General features: G+C 38.6%; 1 protein-coding gene across 1 annotated transcript in view; it reads right to left on the bottom strand.

The window, feature by feature from the left end:
- The window catches only part of SPAG16 (sperm associated antigen 16), a 381,187-nt gene that overhangs the window by 307,627 nt on the left and 56,996 nt on the right, over window positions 1–16,564 (bottom strand). Inside the window, exon 10 of the mRNA XM_032190097.1 lies at window positions 11,930–12,060. Coding sequence (XP_032045988.1) covers window positions 11,930–12,060 — 131 coding nt within the window. The remainder of the gene's footprint in view (window positions 1–11,929; window positions 12,061–16,564) is intronic.

Raw genomic sequence — 16,564 nt, 5'->3', positions numbered from 1 at the left:
GAAATATATATATATATCAGTATCACTTTCTCCTCTGACCAATTATATTTTGACATTTTATAATACAATGCTGGAAATTCTCCAGAGAGATGGTTTCGAATTATTATCAATGGAAATCAGGAACAAGCAAGGAATCCTGTTGAGAACAGGCCAACAGGTGACGTGAATATTTCTAAGTCTGTTTTGGCATCTCAAACCATAAACCCACGGGAATTGACTCCCCTTCCACACCACTTGAACATGTCTTTCAACATTTTTAAGCTTCACCTTTCAAACTGAGTTCAATTCTTTTTCTGTTAATCTTATCAACAATTGCACAAGCTCAAAACATGTCAATACTGGTATTTTCAGACCTTAAAGAAATTGTTGCTATTATATTAGAATAAAAAGAAAAGCACCACCTAGGAGTCACAAAGTATATGAAACTAAATATATATATAGCAAGCACTGTTAACATATATGTCTTCATATAAAATAAAGAGAAAACGTGAAAATACACAGGCATACCTGCAACTGGGTCAGTAGTGGAAGTGTGGAATAACTCCTATAATCTGATTTATAAAAAATTAACACGTCAGCATTTAGCAATCATAACAAACATTTCCACAACAGGATATGTTAAATAACATTACACAAGTTGAGCTCTGGCATAAAAAGATAACTGGACCAAGAGTGCAGAAGACAAGGCAGTGAAGCTGTCAGGTTGGAGGTGTTTTTTCTGGGCAGTTTACAGCCTGAAACTGCACAGGACTGCTGTCCTACCTCATCTTTTAGGCAGGAACACCTGGTAAAGTGTAACGATAAGGTAATCCCTCATGATTTTAAGTACAGAGCTTTGTCTGCTCTGGTCTTCACAAGAAGTCTACAAAACTGGCTAAGACCATGCATGCTTTTTCTTCTGCCATGCACTGGGCAAAACCCCAGAATTGCATGACTATGGAGAATAATCCCAACAATTTTATACTAGTTTACAGATTATTCTATGACACAAAGTCATGTGAATGTCCTGAGGGAACACTGCATAACATTCTTATAATGACTCCATTAGTTCAGTACTTTTACAGGTATTTCTCCTTATTGCTTTTTGCTACTGATGAATTTTCATTCAACAACTCAGCACGTTTGTCCACACTCTAGTAATTCTGGCTTTTGGCAAGCTACATATTTACTCAAACTCGCAAGTAAATATACTGTTTTTCTTTACATTCCTTATATTTCCCCTGCCTTTCATCAGAGATGCTTGCAGCTACTATAATTGAAGTACTATGTTCATTTTAATAATAGAAAACCTCCTTTAATAATACTTACTTTCCAAAATAATGGAAAAAAACAGCTGAGCATTTATTTATTTATTTTAATCTTTAGTTATTAACATCCCACATGACAAAACAGCTAGATGACAAATGGAGGGGAGATTTAGATTAGATGTGACGTGAGGAAGAAATTCTTCACTTGGAGCACAAAGCACACATGGGAATTAGGGCTGAAGATGTACTTTGCTTCTGTTCTTTTCCATAAAGAACAGAATGAAATTACCTAAAAACCAGTGTTAAAAATAAACCCAGGGCACAGGATGGGAGGTGCAGGGCAGTCCCTGTGGCCGAGGGGCAGCCTTTCTCTGGCAACCCAAATGGCCCCAGGGGAGCCAGCCCCAGAAAAGGGGCCCTCAGAGAGACCTGGGATTACTGCGGCGTGTCTTTGTGCTCTGCCATCCGAGAGCACCAACAGCATCGCAGGAGTGCCCAGCGAGTCCCCTACTTGTTGCTCAGGCTCCACCGCAAGCATTAGCTTGGAGCCACCAAACACTATGGACAAACCACAGGCTTGCCTGCAAGACGTCCCAGCAATAAACAGTTCTTGCTGATTCTCAGGGGTTGCATGAGTGCTTCTTTTTTAGGGGAAATGAGCTGAAGTTGCACCAGGGGAGGTTCAGGTCGGATATCAGGAAGAACTTCTTTACTTAAAGGGTTGTTAGGCATTGGAATGGGTTGCCCAGGGAAGTGGTTGAGTCACCATCCCTGGAGGTATTTAAAAGGCATTTAGATGTAGAGCTTGGTGATATGGTTTAGTGGAGGATTTGGTAGTGTTAGGTCAGAGGTTGGACTGGGTGATCTTGGAGGACTCTTCCAACCTAGGTGATTTTGTGATTTTCCCAAGCCAAAGTGATTAGGAGAGACGAGCTATGGAAACAAACTGCCATTTTTACATGTAGTTATGTGTTAGTGTTTATCTGTAAATCATTGCAGCCATAAATATCTAAAATCTCTAGTGATTCTACACTCAAGTAATAAAACGAATGCTGGATGATTTCAGTTTCAATTACCCCAACCAATAGAAAAGGAACAATTAGTACAGTAGGATTTGAACACACGCACAGCATCTTTTCATAGGTCCCACCAAGAACAAGGAAAGATCAGAAGCATTACTAGATCCATTTACAAATTATAGAAGATGCATCAAAGAAAGCGAGAAGTGCTTTATGGCATTAATTACAATACATTAAACGTTTTAGCAAACAGAATTCCTTACTTAAACAGCATGTGCAACCTCATGCTATTTTGGAGCAGCACCTGATTTTTGTATATTTTGCATTATTCTTTGAAGCACTGCATTTGTGTAAGTCACTTCCATTTAGAATACATGAATTTTAATTTGGCATTGTATTTTCATTGTGTTCCTCATCCTTCTTCTCTATCACGCTGTATTATGCATTGGACACGCTCTGGTTCTCAGAAACACCATTCAGCGAGGCTCCTTCCTTTCCCAGAAAACCAACTGTATACAAAAACTATTTGTATTTATGAATATCTGAGTCAGAAACAAAGTCCTGCCATGATTACCTAAAATTATATGAAAAAATACTTTTTCCAAATATACACATGACTTTCTTTATATGTAGAAATGTATTGCCAAATACTAGAAAACTACAAAATTAAAATCTGGAATCAAAACAAGGGTTCTTTGATAAACACTCCCTTCCACATTTCTTGGCAAAGAATAGCTCTGAATAGATGCTAAAAATATCATAGAAATCAAAATAGATTTTCAAAACTTACAAGAAAAGTTAGTATTGTACATTAAATGAGGATCTTTTTGAACATAGCTGTTATAATTGTATCAGTCACTGAAGTGTCAAGACAGGTATTATTCACCTTTTGGAAATCCTGGAGTGTAAATTTTTCTATTCTAAATTTTCTGTTCTATCACTTTTTAAAAACAAAACAACCAAACCAAACAAAACAAAACAAACAAACAACAAAAAAAAACAGATTTCCCCAGTGTGAATTCTCTCAGATTCTTTTTCAAGCACATAAAAATATTTCATTTCAATGAAATCCTAACATCTTGTTTACACATCATAGAAGAAATTTTAATAGTTACTTTCAAAATAACTTTCCTTAGAAGTTAGCACTTCATCCCATATGACAAATGCTAAAGAATTCCTTTTTTTTTTTTTGATTTTATATATGTTTGTTCAAAATAAGAATATTTCAGTGAAATCTTAAGTTATGAGCATATTTGTTGTTCAAAATATTTGGTTCACCGTAGGCTGGCTGTTTCTTGAAGTTAAACACTTACCTGAAAATTATTGACCCAATCTATTCAACCCCATTCTTGTCCACAAACTACTAATAAATAAGGGAATAAAAACACAATAAACCAAATTTAGAATTGCTGACACTTACCAGGCATGATACCTTCCAGTCTATGGAGAATATGCAAGAGCCTCAATAAAGTTAAGACTCCCCTTTTACAATCATGTTTTTATAAACAAGTACTTCCATGATTTTCTGCAAACTCTGCCTCAAAAACTATGAAGGTAAGTAGTAAAAAAATATACTATGTACTTTCCCTCTGTTGACCTTCTCTGAAAGTTTCCTATTTTCCGATAAAGATGCTTGTTTGCTAACAAAATTACCGAGCTGCCCGGCTCATTTCATGTGCACGCCATAAAGAACACAATGCGACTTCAAATTATTGCTGTTACGGTTTCAAGCTGCCCATTAAAGTGATGGCCAAGGCCTTCCCGCAGGAGCGATCACTTGTGGCCAAAGTTGCAGGCGAAGCTAATGAGAAACAAAGAGACTTCTTGAAACTAGGAGAGACAAAAAACTCACAGAGAGGAACAGGAAGGAACATTACCCAGGTGAATGGGGGAAGAGGCAAAAAAGGGGAACATTTACTTCCCTCCTTGTCTAACTGTGCTAGGTCAAAAGAGCTACAGATGAGGCTGAAGGTTCATCGCCAGGAGCCGGGCATCCATACCAGCGCCATGCCAAGCCCTTATCCAAATGTGATCCGTGCTGTGCTCCCTGATTATTCACAGAGAGCTCGCTTGCTCTCCTTATTAAACCGCATTACAGGGAGCTAAACTACATTTGACATTTTCCTACGAGTACTTCTTCCACATAAGCTGCACTAAAGCTGTTACAGAGACATTGTACGATAATGAACAGACTGAAGTCCAGGAAATAATCTCTCTGTTGTGATGGGGGCCTAAACGCAGAAAAAAAATTAAGAACTTAATTTCTATAAAAAACAGCGATACCCTGAAATAGAAACTTAGAGCACTGAACTGTGACTCAGAAGACACGAATTTAATTTCAGGCCCTTCCACTTATGTAATCTTGCAGGAATTATTGCACAGGAGGATAATAGCGCCTCGCAGGAAGGCCGGGGAGATAAGCGTGCGCGTGAGGTCCCAGCGAGCAGGATGGTCAGAGCCACACGAGCACAGGCACAGATATGCCTGCTCTGTCTTTACTGCGTGTTAGATCTAAATTAAATCTGTGCTGCCCACCGCAGCCTGGCACTCGGCACTCCCTGACTCAGCTTCTGGCTCCTCGTACGGGTGCTGGCTGCTGAGACTGCAGGCACCCAGGCTGCTGAGAGCCCTGGCACCCAGGCTGATCCATCTGACCATGGATCAGGGGGCACCCAGGCTTCTGGGGAAGGGCCCCATGGCCAGCCTGTGTGCCTCGCACCAGTCCCACCTGCTTCCGTGAGGACAGAGCCTATCCTTCCCAACACACGGTAGGCAGGAGTGCTGCTAGCTGTACCCACCACACTTGGTGGCTTCAGGGTGTTATGTCACTTGTTCTTTGGCAGAAGGACAAAACCTCCATTTACCTGCAATGGAAACACACATTTGTATTTCCTCGTCAACTTCATGGACACTTCCCCTCGTTGAAGTGCAGGAGGTTCCTGCCAGCCTTCTCCAGCCTGATCAGGTCCCTGTGGACAGCAGCACAGCCCTCTGGAGCCATCCACCCTGCCCAGTTTTGTGCTGTCTGGAACATGCTGAGGGTGCCCTCTGCCCACCATCCAGACCATTAACAAGGATTTGACCCAGATCAGAGCCAGTATTGCCCCCTGGGGCACGCCACTAGTTACTGGCCTCCACCTTGACTTCTTGCTGCTCATCACCAACCTCTGCATGCAACTGCTCAGGCTGTTTGCAACCCATATCACGTTCTATAAATACAAGCCATACCTAGGTAGCAGGGGACTGAGTAATTCTGCATGCAGGTGAGACTCACTTTGTTCATATGTAAAAAAAAATGTTTTATATATAAACTGAAGAAATAATTAGGGCCTTGGCTTTTGGAGAACAATAACAGAAAACGGATACCTGCAGTTCTAATATAAAAGCAATTCCTTGCCTAAGTCTTTGAAAAGTTCAACATTATAAATTATTTACACACAAAATTACATGGGCATAGATTTGTTTTAATGGCATGTCTAAGGCCTTGAAAGGAAGGGCCTTCTCTCCTAAAGAGATTTTTAGACAAGTGCTCATTTGTCTCAACCAAATTATGGAAATATTTTGAACACACTAACATGAAAGATCACATGCTGGGATGGTTAGTCCCAGAAAAATGTACATACCTCAGGATTCCAGAGTGGTTTGGTAAAAAGGAAAAAAATCCATTCTGGAGCTAAGCTCAGACGAAGCTTTGAAATCCATACTTAAAAAAAAAAAAAAACAACAAAACAAAACAAAACATACTCACTTTTAAAATTCATGGGATTTGAGTATGAAGGATGTGTTGGAAGAGTAAGATATGAAACAAACCAAATGGGAAAAAAAAAGGTAGCTTCTGAATCACTGAAGTGGGAAGGCAGGGAGTGGAAGAAATGCCCCATGGTCATCATGCAGCAAAGCTTCAAAGCCTGCTGTGCTGGAGCTAAACATCTGCAGTACCTACATCATATGTCACATTCCTCTAAAATCAGGAATCATTTCCATAGGAAAATTAAGCAGCAGCTAATATTGCTAATGCAAATCTCCAATTCACAGTGTCTACTCATGCAAGAAATCAGCACATGATGGTACAATTAATAAAAACAGTTTTACTGTTAATGGAAAAATGTAATTTAATAAAATCCTTTTCTCATGCTTTAGGGAAACAAGTAGAGGATTTAAATAATAAATAAATAAGGAGTCTTCTACCTACCTAAATTTCTCCTCTTTGACAGGAAACTCCACCCCATGAAATTTGAACTTCTAATCCTTTTTTTTCTAGCTTGTGTTACATGAAAACAGTATGATTCGTATGACTGATCACCTCTTGGTAGATGGGCCCTATTTTGCCTGGCATCATGCAGACATGGAACAAAATGACATTACTTCACCCTCTGTAAGACAACAGAGATGGAAACAAATGGGCGGAACACAGGAAAAAAAGGAGACATTTGTCAGTATGACAGGCAGCAGTCTCAGCAAACTGTCAAGCTAACCACTGTCAGAAGCGTATAGGCACAACGATAAAGAAGAGTATCAAGGAGCGACGGGGAAGTCATCTTGAAATGTTAAGATTGAGCTCCCTCCAAATGGGAGGGGCAGCAGAAATAAAACTATCAAGTTGTTTGCTAATGAACTGATCTGTACTACTTCTGTTACTGTGTTTAAGCACAACAAACCTTAACGGCTTGCTTCTCCCACATATATCTTTATGGCAACAGAAGTCTGGGAATGAAATGGAAAATCGAGAAGTATCCCAACAAAAGAACAGAACTCAGAGGTATGCCTGAAAGAAACTTAATGCAGAACACAGACAAAGTTTCACTGAAACAACAAAATGCATGGTTCTGTATACTATTGCAAAATTATTTCTTCAGTTTCAAACTGGCAGAGGTAATGCAGACCAGCACCGTCACATTTTACAGCAAATGTAAGACTATAAGGTATTTCAAAAGCAAGTTCCTCCTGTTAACACACACTTTCTGCAAAGATAATTCCTCCGTATGCATGTGTATGCACATCTGTGTGTATCAGTACCCATGCAGTTGTACATAAACGAGGAGAAAAAGGGAAAGGGTGCAGGGTTTCACAATGTTTGTTGTCCTACCTCCTTAGCTTCACACACAGCACCACAAAGCTAAGTTTACTTTCAATTTGTGAATAAGTCTCATATAATCACCTACACATTTTATACTGCAAGGCAATTTGCATGGTTCCCAAGGAGATAAGTTTTAAAAATCTTCTCTGGAATCCACTGATAAAAAAACGGGGAAAACTAGCAATAATAAGATATAATGATGAATTAGTCTACATAGAAAACTTATCTTTTACTGAGCCCATCAGGAAAGCCTAGATAATCACTAAACATTTTGTATTACTTTTCTTTATTCTTATCTCCAGCTTCATATTTTTACTGTGACTAGGCAGGATGTTTTCGATTTTCTATCTTTTCTTTTACAAAATATCAAACAAGGATAAAGGATTTGGGAACATAAAGTTAGACGTAAACAAGAATAATATAAATACATTTTCTGTTTGTGCAAATATACTTACTAAGCAAAGCACACATTTTGAATAGGCCATATACTTTTTGAGTTCTATCCACAACCAAGAGTCATTTTTGAGACAATTGCTGTACCTGATAAACCTCAAATAAGCTTTGAATGGAGAACTGTGACCGCTGTGTGTCATGTGTGGGAGGGAAGGAAGAGGAGGAGACATCTTAAAAATATAACAAAAAAGGAAAAAGATGATGGAGCCCTTGCTTGCATTCTGCTGGAATTAAGGGGCATTAAAAAAGGTTACAAGTAATCTGCCAACAACCAGTATTTTCACAACACTAATTTCTTGAGCTAAGATTTAAGCAAGAGAACAAGAGAAAAAAGGCTATTTTCTAACTATAAAAAAAAAATTATATGCTAAAAACAGTATTGCACTAAACTCTCAGGCCATTACTGCAAGTTTTTTCAGCTGCACTTCAGATGAGCATCTCTCCAAAATAATGTATGAAATTTTCCTATTTTCCAACAATTTCCTATCCCTAAAAATGCCCCGAATAAAGATTGCACTGGCATCTTTCTTTTCCTGAGTGAACACAATATAAACTATGACAGATGTAGTACTGCATATAGTGAGGCAGAAGTACCTTCCTTGGAAAGCCATACAAACCCCTTGGGGTTACATGAAAGATGCAGACAGCAGGTAAGGAGAAAATGGACAGTAAGCGAGTAAGATGGGGAAGATCATTTATGCATTATAGATCTTACAGTGCTCCTTGTAGGCAGAGTAAGATTTACTGGGATATTTACAAGGACACTGGAGAAATGTGAGCTTAATGCAGGAGAAGAGTACCTATGTGAAGATTTGAGAAGTGGGAAACACATTCAGTTTGGCAGAAAGCAAACACGGTTTCCCAGGGGATTTCTTTTTCCTACACAAATACAAGTTTCACTGAATACTGATGAAGGTCTGCAGAACTAATCTACATCAGCTGGAAGGCATGCAAGAAGTCTGCATTTCTATTTGCTGGTGCTACAGAAATGTAAAGGATCCTAGTAACACATATACAAAACAGATTCTGCTCCATCCTTATTAGATATTAACTTTGGTGAAAAAAAATCAAAAAAATAAATCTTGTCTCCTCCTAAGTTGACAAGATATTTCCTGTCTATACCATAAACTACGAAAGCAATACTCATCTTGTGGCTACTGATTTCTACCTTCTGTCTTTAAAATCAAATAGACAGTCATAATTACTTTAAATGCATTTAGTGGAAGTTCAGCATTTCTTTAAATGGACCATTTTCATTTAATTCCCTATACAGAGAATTTAATCTAAGTTATTTTTCTCTGAAAAATCTCGATTTATGCATTTAATAACCTCTTGGACTTCTGAGGAAAGTCAGCTTCAGGACTGAACAGCTGCTCTGTCAAACTAAAAATGATAACCCAAGCTGTGTGCATTAGCTGTATGCCTCGAGATTGGATTCTATAGCATCTAATAAGGTATGAGCTCCATTTGAAGCTGTTCCCAAAAACACAGCATTCACATCTTCTCTCCCCTCTTTGAATTCTCAGCTATCTGTGGCCAGTGGTGTACTAAAAGCGTCCTTTTCTTCAACAGAGAGATTTGTTTTCTTGAAACACACAGGAATCTAGTACTCGGAGTCTTTTATTTCTATGTCAAATTGTTTGAAATTGGGGAAGGTGTTAAAAAATACTCCAGAGGGGAGACTGTCAAAAATGACCTACCTTGAACAAACCAGGCTACAATATAGCCTTTAGCATTAGCAAGAGAAGAAAAAAATCTTGTTTCCAGTCACTTTAGAAGATAGATTTTAAGTAGTGGTATACAGACAGGGAAAGCTTTTTAATTAAAATGTCTAGAAATTGCAAATGTTCTTTTTGAGAGTTAAACATATAGACACTGTGATCCAACATGATCATAAAGAGATTTTTAAGCAAATGAAACATTCAATTATAGTCCCTGTTTTGTAGTGTTTACATTTGTGCAAGACCACTTTAATATTCCTTTTTTTCTTTGCATGCATTTATATTTTTACATTTTTTAAATCAGCATTTCAATTTATTTTAGAGTTCTATCCCAGGCTCTCACTTTCTTTAAGGCATTATCTTCCCATGAAAGTCAACATCATTTTGTTAGTTTATGAAATTAAATACGCATACCCACTGTGTCTGTTTTTTTTTGCCCCTTTTTTTTCCTCTCCCATTTAGTTGCTGTTTCTTGAAGCAAGTTTTGAAAGAGTTTCCAAATAAGTTTAAAGACATCCACTTTATTTGTAACTATTAAATTACTTTCTCAAGTGGTATTATATCCTTAAGGTGTGATACCCATTTATTAACTGTAGAAAGCACTCAGAATTTCCTCTACACGTGACCATCTCTTCTAGCAATTACTAGAAGCACTGGATATAGATGCTTTCAGTAAATTATAAGAATATCTCTCAAAGAAGATAGGGAACAGAAAGAATATTCTTACGTGAACACATACATGTATTATGCTTACCTGTTGTTCAAGTACATGGTAACCGCAAAGTGTACCTAGAGGTGTCCTTTCTTAACTAGCATACAGGTTATCACTTTATGCAATTACATATTATCTATTTAAATACTCACAAATAATTTGCAACAACATTTAAAGTTTGCAGCACAAACCTGGCTTTCTACTGCAGGTAAAAACAAACTCTTAACAGACATTTGCATTAAAATTACATTATACTTGTCTATCATTAGCGTAAGTCATATAATAAAATAACCTGTAAAGATTTTATTTTGATCATTATTCTACCTGATTCACTGAAAATCTTGCAAAGTGTGCAAGTGTTTTCCTTCTCCCAACTGAATCTTCCCCCTTACCATTCCCTACACCATTCTTATACCTACTGTTCTTCTGATGAGCTCAATAACCCACCAACATTTTGGGTAAAATTGCTACAGCCTCCTCACGGTGGCAATGCACTTCTTTCCTGATTGGCCCAACGTAACTATACAAGAGAAAATTATTCAAAATATTACTTCAAGAGTATAGGTTAGGAATTAACCAGATGGGAAACCAGAATCAAGTATGTGAGAGACTAAGCAGAAGCCTACCAGCAAAACTGAAAACAGTACAGTGAATACAAAATATGGGCTGTCAACTAAAAAAAAAAAATCTGTGAATGGATTATATTTATCAAATGTGTAAAGATGGTTTCCGCTTTCACAGACAAGATTTACCTTACATCCACCAACCCAAAAAACATTTTCTATTTTGTGTCACTGCTTTACTTGGCCCTGATTTTCAGTACTGTTTAAATGATGCAACACTCAATTTCTTGACAACGCTCATTTTTTGACAAGTCAGTCAATTGTCAAAGTTTTAGCCTGCATGAAATTGAATTGCCCAAGCTTTTATACCTTTTAAACATAACTACGTTCAAGTATGTTTCTTAGATGCAAAAAGATACTAAGCTACTGAAGGTAAATGTAAGAATACAGTTTTTCTTCAGGGAGATACCTTCAGAATTAATCTACTTGCAGTCAGTGTGCAATAAGAACAGTATCGTGCTACGTGAAACTTACCTGAATAGCAAAAGTAATGAATGATTTTGTTCTGAAAAAAATCTAAAATCTATTAATACCTAGAGACAATTAGTAAGAAATATCTGATCTTTCATACCAGTACTTTTTTTTCCCCCAAGATTTTTATGTTTATTCTTCCTCAGCCTGCAGCTAGCAAGCCCTGAAATGTCATTGCTTACAGGCTATTGCACACTCAAGCTAATCTAAATTTAAACTCTTCTGATTTTTGACCCAAGGGAATAAACTGCAATCAAATACAAATTGCAAAAATATTCAGCATTATAATTCAGCATTCTGGAGCCAGAGTTTATAGACATCCCTGGTTCCCATTTTTATATTTGCTAGCCAAATCCCACCCTTCATACATACAAGATGAATCTCAATCTGTAAACAGTTCTGCCCAGGTGTTTTACTGCATTTGTGCTCCCACTATATTTCACGATCATTTCTTCTGCTTTCATATTCCTCAGAAAATATCCCCTGACAGGGGCCACTAGTTTTTTGGAAAATCTACTTAAAGCAAAAGCTTATGAATAGCCTGCTCAAAAATAAGAGTCAACGTGCATATAACAATAAAATTAATGTACTGTTAATGGCTCCTACCAGCTCACTGCTAAGTTGTGCACTTTTAGAGTGTTGCCCAGTTTGTACTCTCCAGTCTTCAGGGGTTGAGTACATTCTTTAGCACGAGCAAGGAGTAGGTTTGCGTGACTATCCACAGGAAACTCTGAATCCTGAAGAAAAAATAAAATTATTAATTATCAGAAAAGTTACACAAGTTGAAGCAATGTACTACTTATTATGTTACTATTTTAAAAGCACAATTTTATCTTATTTTTCCACTTCGCTTAATTTTCATCAATTTTTAATTCTCGTCCTGATTTTATCAATTTTGATATATATTGTTAAAGCTGAATGCAGGTGTATCTCAAAGACCAGTGCCTGTAGAGAACAATTGAGTATTGTGAGATTTATTAATTTGTTCTGTTGTAATTATATTCCTATAAGCTCACTGTATATACCAACAAAACACCTTCTTCCCCAAAACAGAAAAAAGCACCTATGTAGTTCAGCATAACTGCAGCAGGAAAGAAGCAACTCTGCACTGTGGATGCTGTGAGATAGAGTTAAAATGGCAAATAAAATTCTGCTGTCATTTCTAAACAGAACAGAGTTTGTGTAATGCTACAGGTGTAAGTAACAAACTTAGCCTGATGTTTTCATTATAAGTGTCATTTATGTACCCCATACTGGAAGAGTATACCAATCCCCTATAAGAAAATCCTCTCTGTGCAATTCAGGACCATCTCTGCTTCCAATAAGTATCTGGTGGTAGACAGTCAGAAGTTAATGTCAAACAAATTTCAGGTAAACTAAATATTGTTCCTTAAACAAAAAAATAACGTTAAACAAGAAGTATAAAGTTAACAATTAAAATCCAGTGATCTACTCTGCACTGTACCATCTCATGATATAAAAAAAAAAAAAACAAACACCAACTTTCAGAAACCTTTCCATTTCATCAACTGGCAGCCCCCACAGCTCCTCCAACTAAATTCAAAGGGAAGAACTTACTTTCCCTTGTCCTAGTCACTCAATTTGTATTTGATTTCCCTCTCTTTATCTTACATATATCTCCTACACCAGAGATGAAAAGCATGAAGTCCCAGGGTCATGCTCAGTGCAGCAGGATTCTTGGTGCAATCACCAAGACAAGTGTGCCATGTATGTTCACATAAATAATACAATACAAAGGAGACCAGATACAGGTAAAGAGCATTTTTTTCTCCTTCATGCATATATGTAGACCTGTACTGAGAGTAACTCCGCGCACTATTTCCCACAGACAACTGCTATGTGGACAAGATGATCCTTTTCTCTACTGGAATAAAGGCCCAGTTTCACACGTGGCATCGTTCCGAAAGAATTCACAAGCACATGAACACTTGTTGAACAGAGCACTGAAACATCATGCTGCAGTTCAGAGGAGACAGCAGCAGCCAAATCAGCAGCTGATGCTGTTCAGCAGCACACAGTACAGCAGGTAGTTCCAGGTTTGAAGAGTTTTATCAGCCTCTCCGGAGCAGCAATGCAGGGAAACAGCATCTGCATTGATCTACCCCTCTGTAAGATTCAGCTACAGGCCCAAAGCAGAGTCTGTTCTTCAAGGCTCTTGTTCACTCATTGTGAAAGGACACAAACAGACCTACCATTCAGCATGTTCAAGGAGGCACCTGTCCTGGAAATCTGTGTCTTCAAGAACAAATGAGAAACTTGTTTTGTTTTGTTTTAATTCAGATAAAACTAATTAGACATTAGACAAATTTGGACTGAACCCTGAAGATAACTTCCTCTACGTGTAATAGGATATCTTTTGAGTATGGCGTTCAGACTTCTCTCATTTAGTAAAAGTGACGATCATCATGAGAAACATCCTCATCAACAGATAATAGAAGGCAAAATCAGGTGTTGATTGAAGTGGATGACTCAGCAGAGATTCATGGGTAACATGCTTAAGTTGCTGGACTGTGGGACTAGATTCCTAAAAAGGCCCAAATCCTTCAAGTATATACTGAGCAGAACTAAGAATACTCAACTACCCGTTTCCTTAAGCTCCAGCAGTTTAAAGCATAAGACCCACAGAACTTCTGCTGGAGCGCACCAGCTTTGGAGCAGAAAATCTGGACCCTGGGACACAGTGGAGACAGTGTGGCTGTGAACCAAGAAACTCACTGTAGACTTGATATTCTGAGGTTTCCACAACAAACCTCAAAGAGCCCTCAAATCAAACGTGAGCAGACTGAAGTTGTCAGGCTCTTCCCAAGAAGAATACAGATCTCCTGGAGTCAGAGCGGGCTCTGCCAGGTCAGGGGCAGAGGGGATTGCAGCATGAGGAGGGTTGTGAATAGGAGGAAAGAAACATCAGCTTGCAAACAGGGAACGAGGATGTTATCCAGTATGGGCCACAGAAAGAAACTGGCCCTAAATCATTGAGAATGGATCTTCATACTGACATTGGGGCGCAATAACCCCAAGCAGAGCTACAGGCTGGGAGAGGAATGGTTGGAAAGCTGCCAGGCAGAGAAGGACCTGGGAGTGATGGTGGACAGTCGGCTGAATATGAGCCAGCAGTGTGCTCAGGTGGCCAAGAAGGCCAACGGCATCCTGGCTTGTATCAGGAACAGCGTGACCAGCAGGGCTAGGGAGGTGATCGTCCCCCTGTACTCGGCTCTGGTGAGGCCGCACCTCGAGTACTGTGTTCAGTTTTGGGCCCCTCGCTACAAGAAGGACATGGAGGTGCTTGAGCGGGTGCAGAGAAGGGCGACGAAGCTGGTGAGGGGCCTGGAGAACAAGTCCTACGAGGAGCGGCTGAGGGAGCTGGGCTTGTCCAGCCTGGAGAAGAGGAGTCTCAGGGGCGACCTTATCGCTCTCTACAGGTACCTCAAGGGAGGCTGTAGCGAGGTGGGGGTTGGCCTGTTCTCCCACGTGCCTGGTGACAGGACGAGGGGGAATGGGCTAAAGTTGCGCCAGGGGAGTTTTAGGTTAGATGTTAGGAAGAACTTCTTCACTGAAAGAGTTGTGAGGCACTGGAACAGGCTGCCCAGGGAAGTGGTGGAGTCACTATCCCTGGAAGTCTTCAAAAGACGTTTAGATGTAGAGCTTAGGGATATGGTTTAGTGGGGACTGTTAGCGTTAGGTTGGAGGTTGGACTCGATGACCTTGAGGTCTCTTCCAACCTAGAAAATTCTGTGATTCTGTGATTCAAGTCAAAGACAGATTTCAGATGGCTGTTTGGACATCATCCGCACTTGTCATTTACAATCAGCTTGAAATAACTGTCTGTGCAGGGCTTCAGGCAGGTGAACTGCATACAGTGGTATTCAGAGCTCATAACATCACAAGATCAACTCTGCTGAAAACAGCTGATGTAAAATCTTGACAGAGAATCTTTTGGTACAGAATATAACTCTATTTATTTATCATTATTGGCACATGAGATCTAAATTGAGCATCAGGTTGTTATTAATGGTTAAACGTGTGCTTTAAAGTAACTTGAATGAGTTCTCCATACCACGAGAAAAATCTGTTACTCCAGAATGGGCTGAGAGACAGATCTTACGTACTCTTCAAAATACTTTCTTCTTACAACTATAAAGGTGATAAAACAACAAAATGCATATATACATACTTAATTCTTGCAAGCTCACTTTCAATCTGAGTGATCTTATTTTTTTTTTTTAAGATTAGTCAGACTAGATTTATTACCAACTCTAATTAACCAAGCTAAACAGCTTTATTAAAAATAGATTGTCATTAAAGACCATAAGGAGGGTAGCCATACACAATATATTTTAAGGGCTACACTAGTCATTACAAAACCACTTACAAAGACTATAAAGTTTTCTAAAGACTAAGATGATCTTTCACGCTTACAACATTTTCAGGACATCCTGCTGCGAGAAACTTTAAAAGAAAGAATGAAATTACCATATTATTTAAAATGCCTATAACCACTAAGATTAAGAACAGAATAAAATCTATGTATTTTAATCCGAGTATGTGCACACACAGCAGGGATATCCACTAAATTTTTTTTGTTTGCACTTAACTTGATGGCAGCAGTTCTGTTAATTTGAAGGAATAAATGTACAGCAAATTTCAAAATTACAGACCATCAAGAGAATATCATTTTGTCTCCCACTTCAGAAGCTTTCTACACCACATGTTCTGTAAGGATGCTATTAACCCGAATCAAACTCTTCAAATGATTATCAGAATTGCTATTAATTTTAGCTACTGACTTAATGATCAGTACAAGTGCATCTATTACAAATAAGACCTGAAACATACTTTGCAGCGTGGCTTCAATCACATATGTAGCCTAATAAACCCAGTCCAGTATCTACCGGGTTTTGATGCCGTTTGTTTTCACTTGTTTACAAGAAAGTAAGACTGGATCTGACAAAGCTTTAGATGTTTAATACTTGGTCATGGACATGCAAGTTTTTTTTCATCTAAACTACGTTTGTTTCCCCTTTGAAGTTAAGAAACTAAGCATTTAGTTTTGTTTGCAGAAAAAACTTCTCTAGTGTCCCCATGCAATTATTTTATACACTTGTACAGATGGGCAAAACTTTAACTTCAAGAAGCCATAATGATGAATAATGATGAAACAGTGGGCTCCATTTCTGTGGAACAGCATGGACGGAGAATGACGACTAACACAGGACGTTGGTC

This window comes from Aythya fuligula, chromosome 6 (assembly GCF_009819795.1).
Source record: "Aythya fuligula isolate bAytFul2 chromosome 6, bAytFul2.pri, whole genome shotgun sequence".
In the NCBI taxonomy this organism is placed as follows: domain Eukaryota; kingdom Metazoa; phylum Chordata; class Aves; order Anseriformes; family Anatidae; genus Aythya; species Aythya fuligula.
This window is presented reverse-complemented; position numbering and strand designations above follow the sequence as displayed.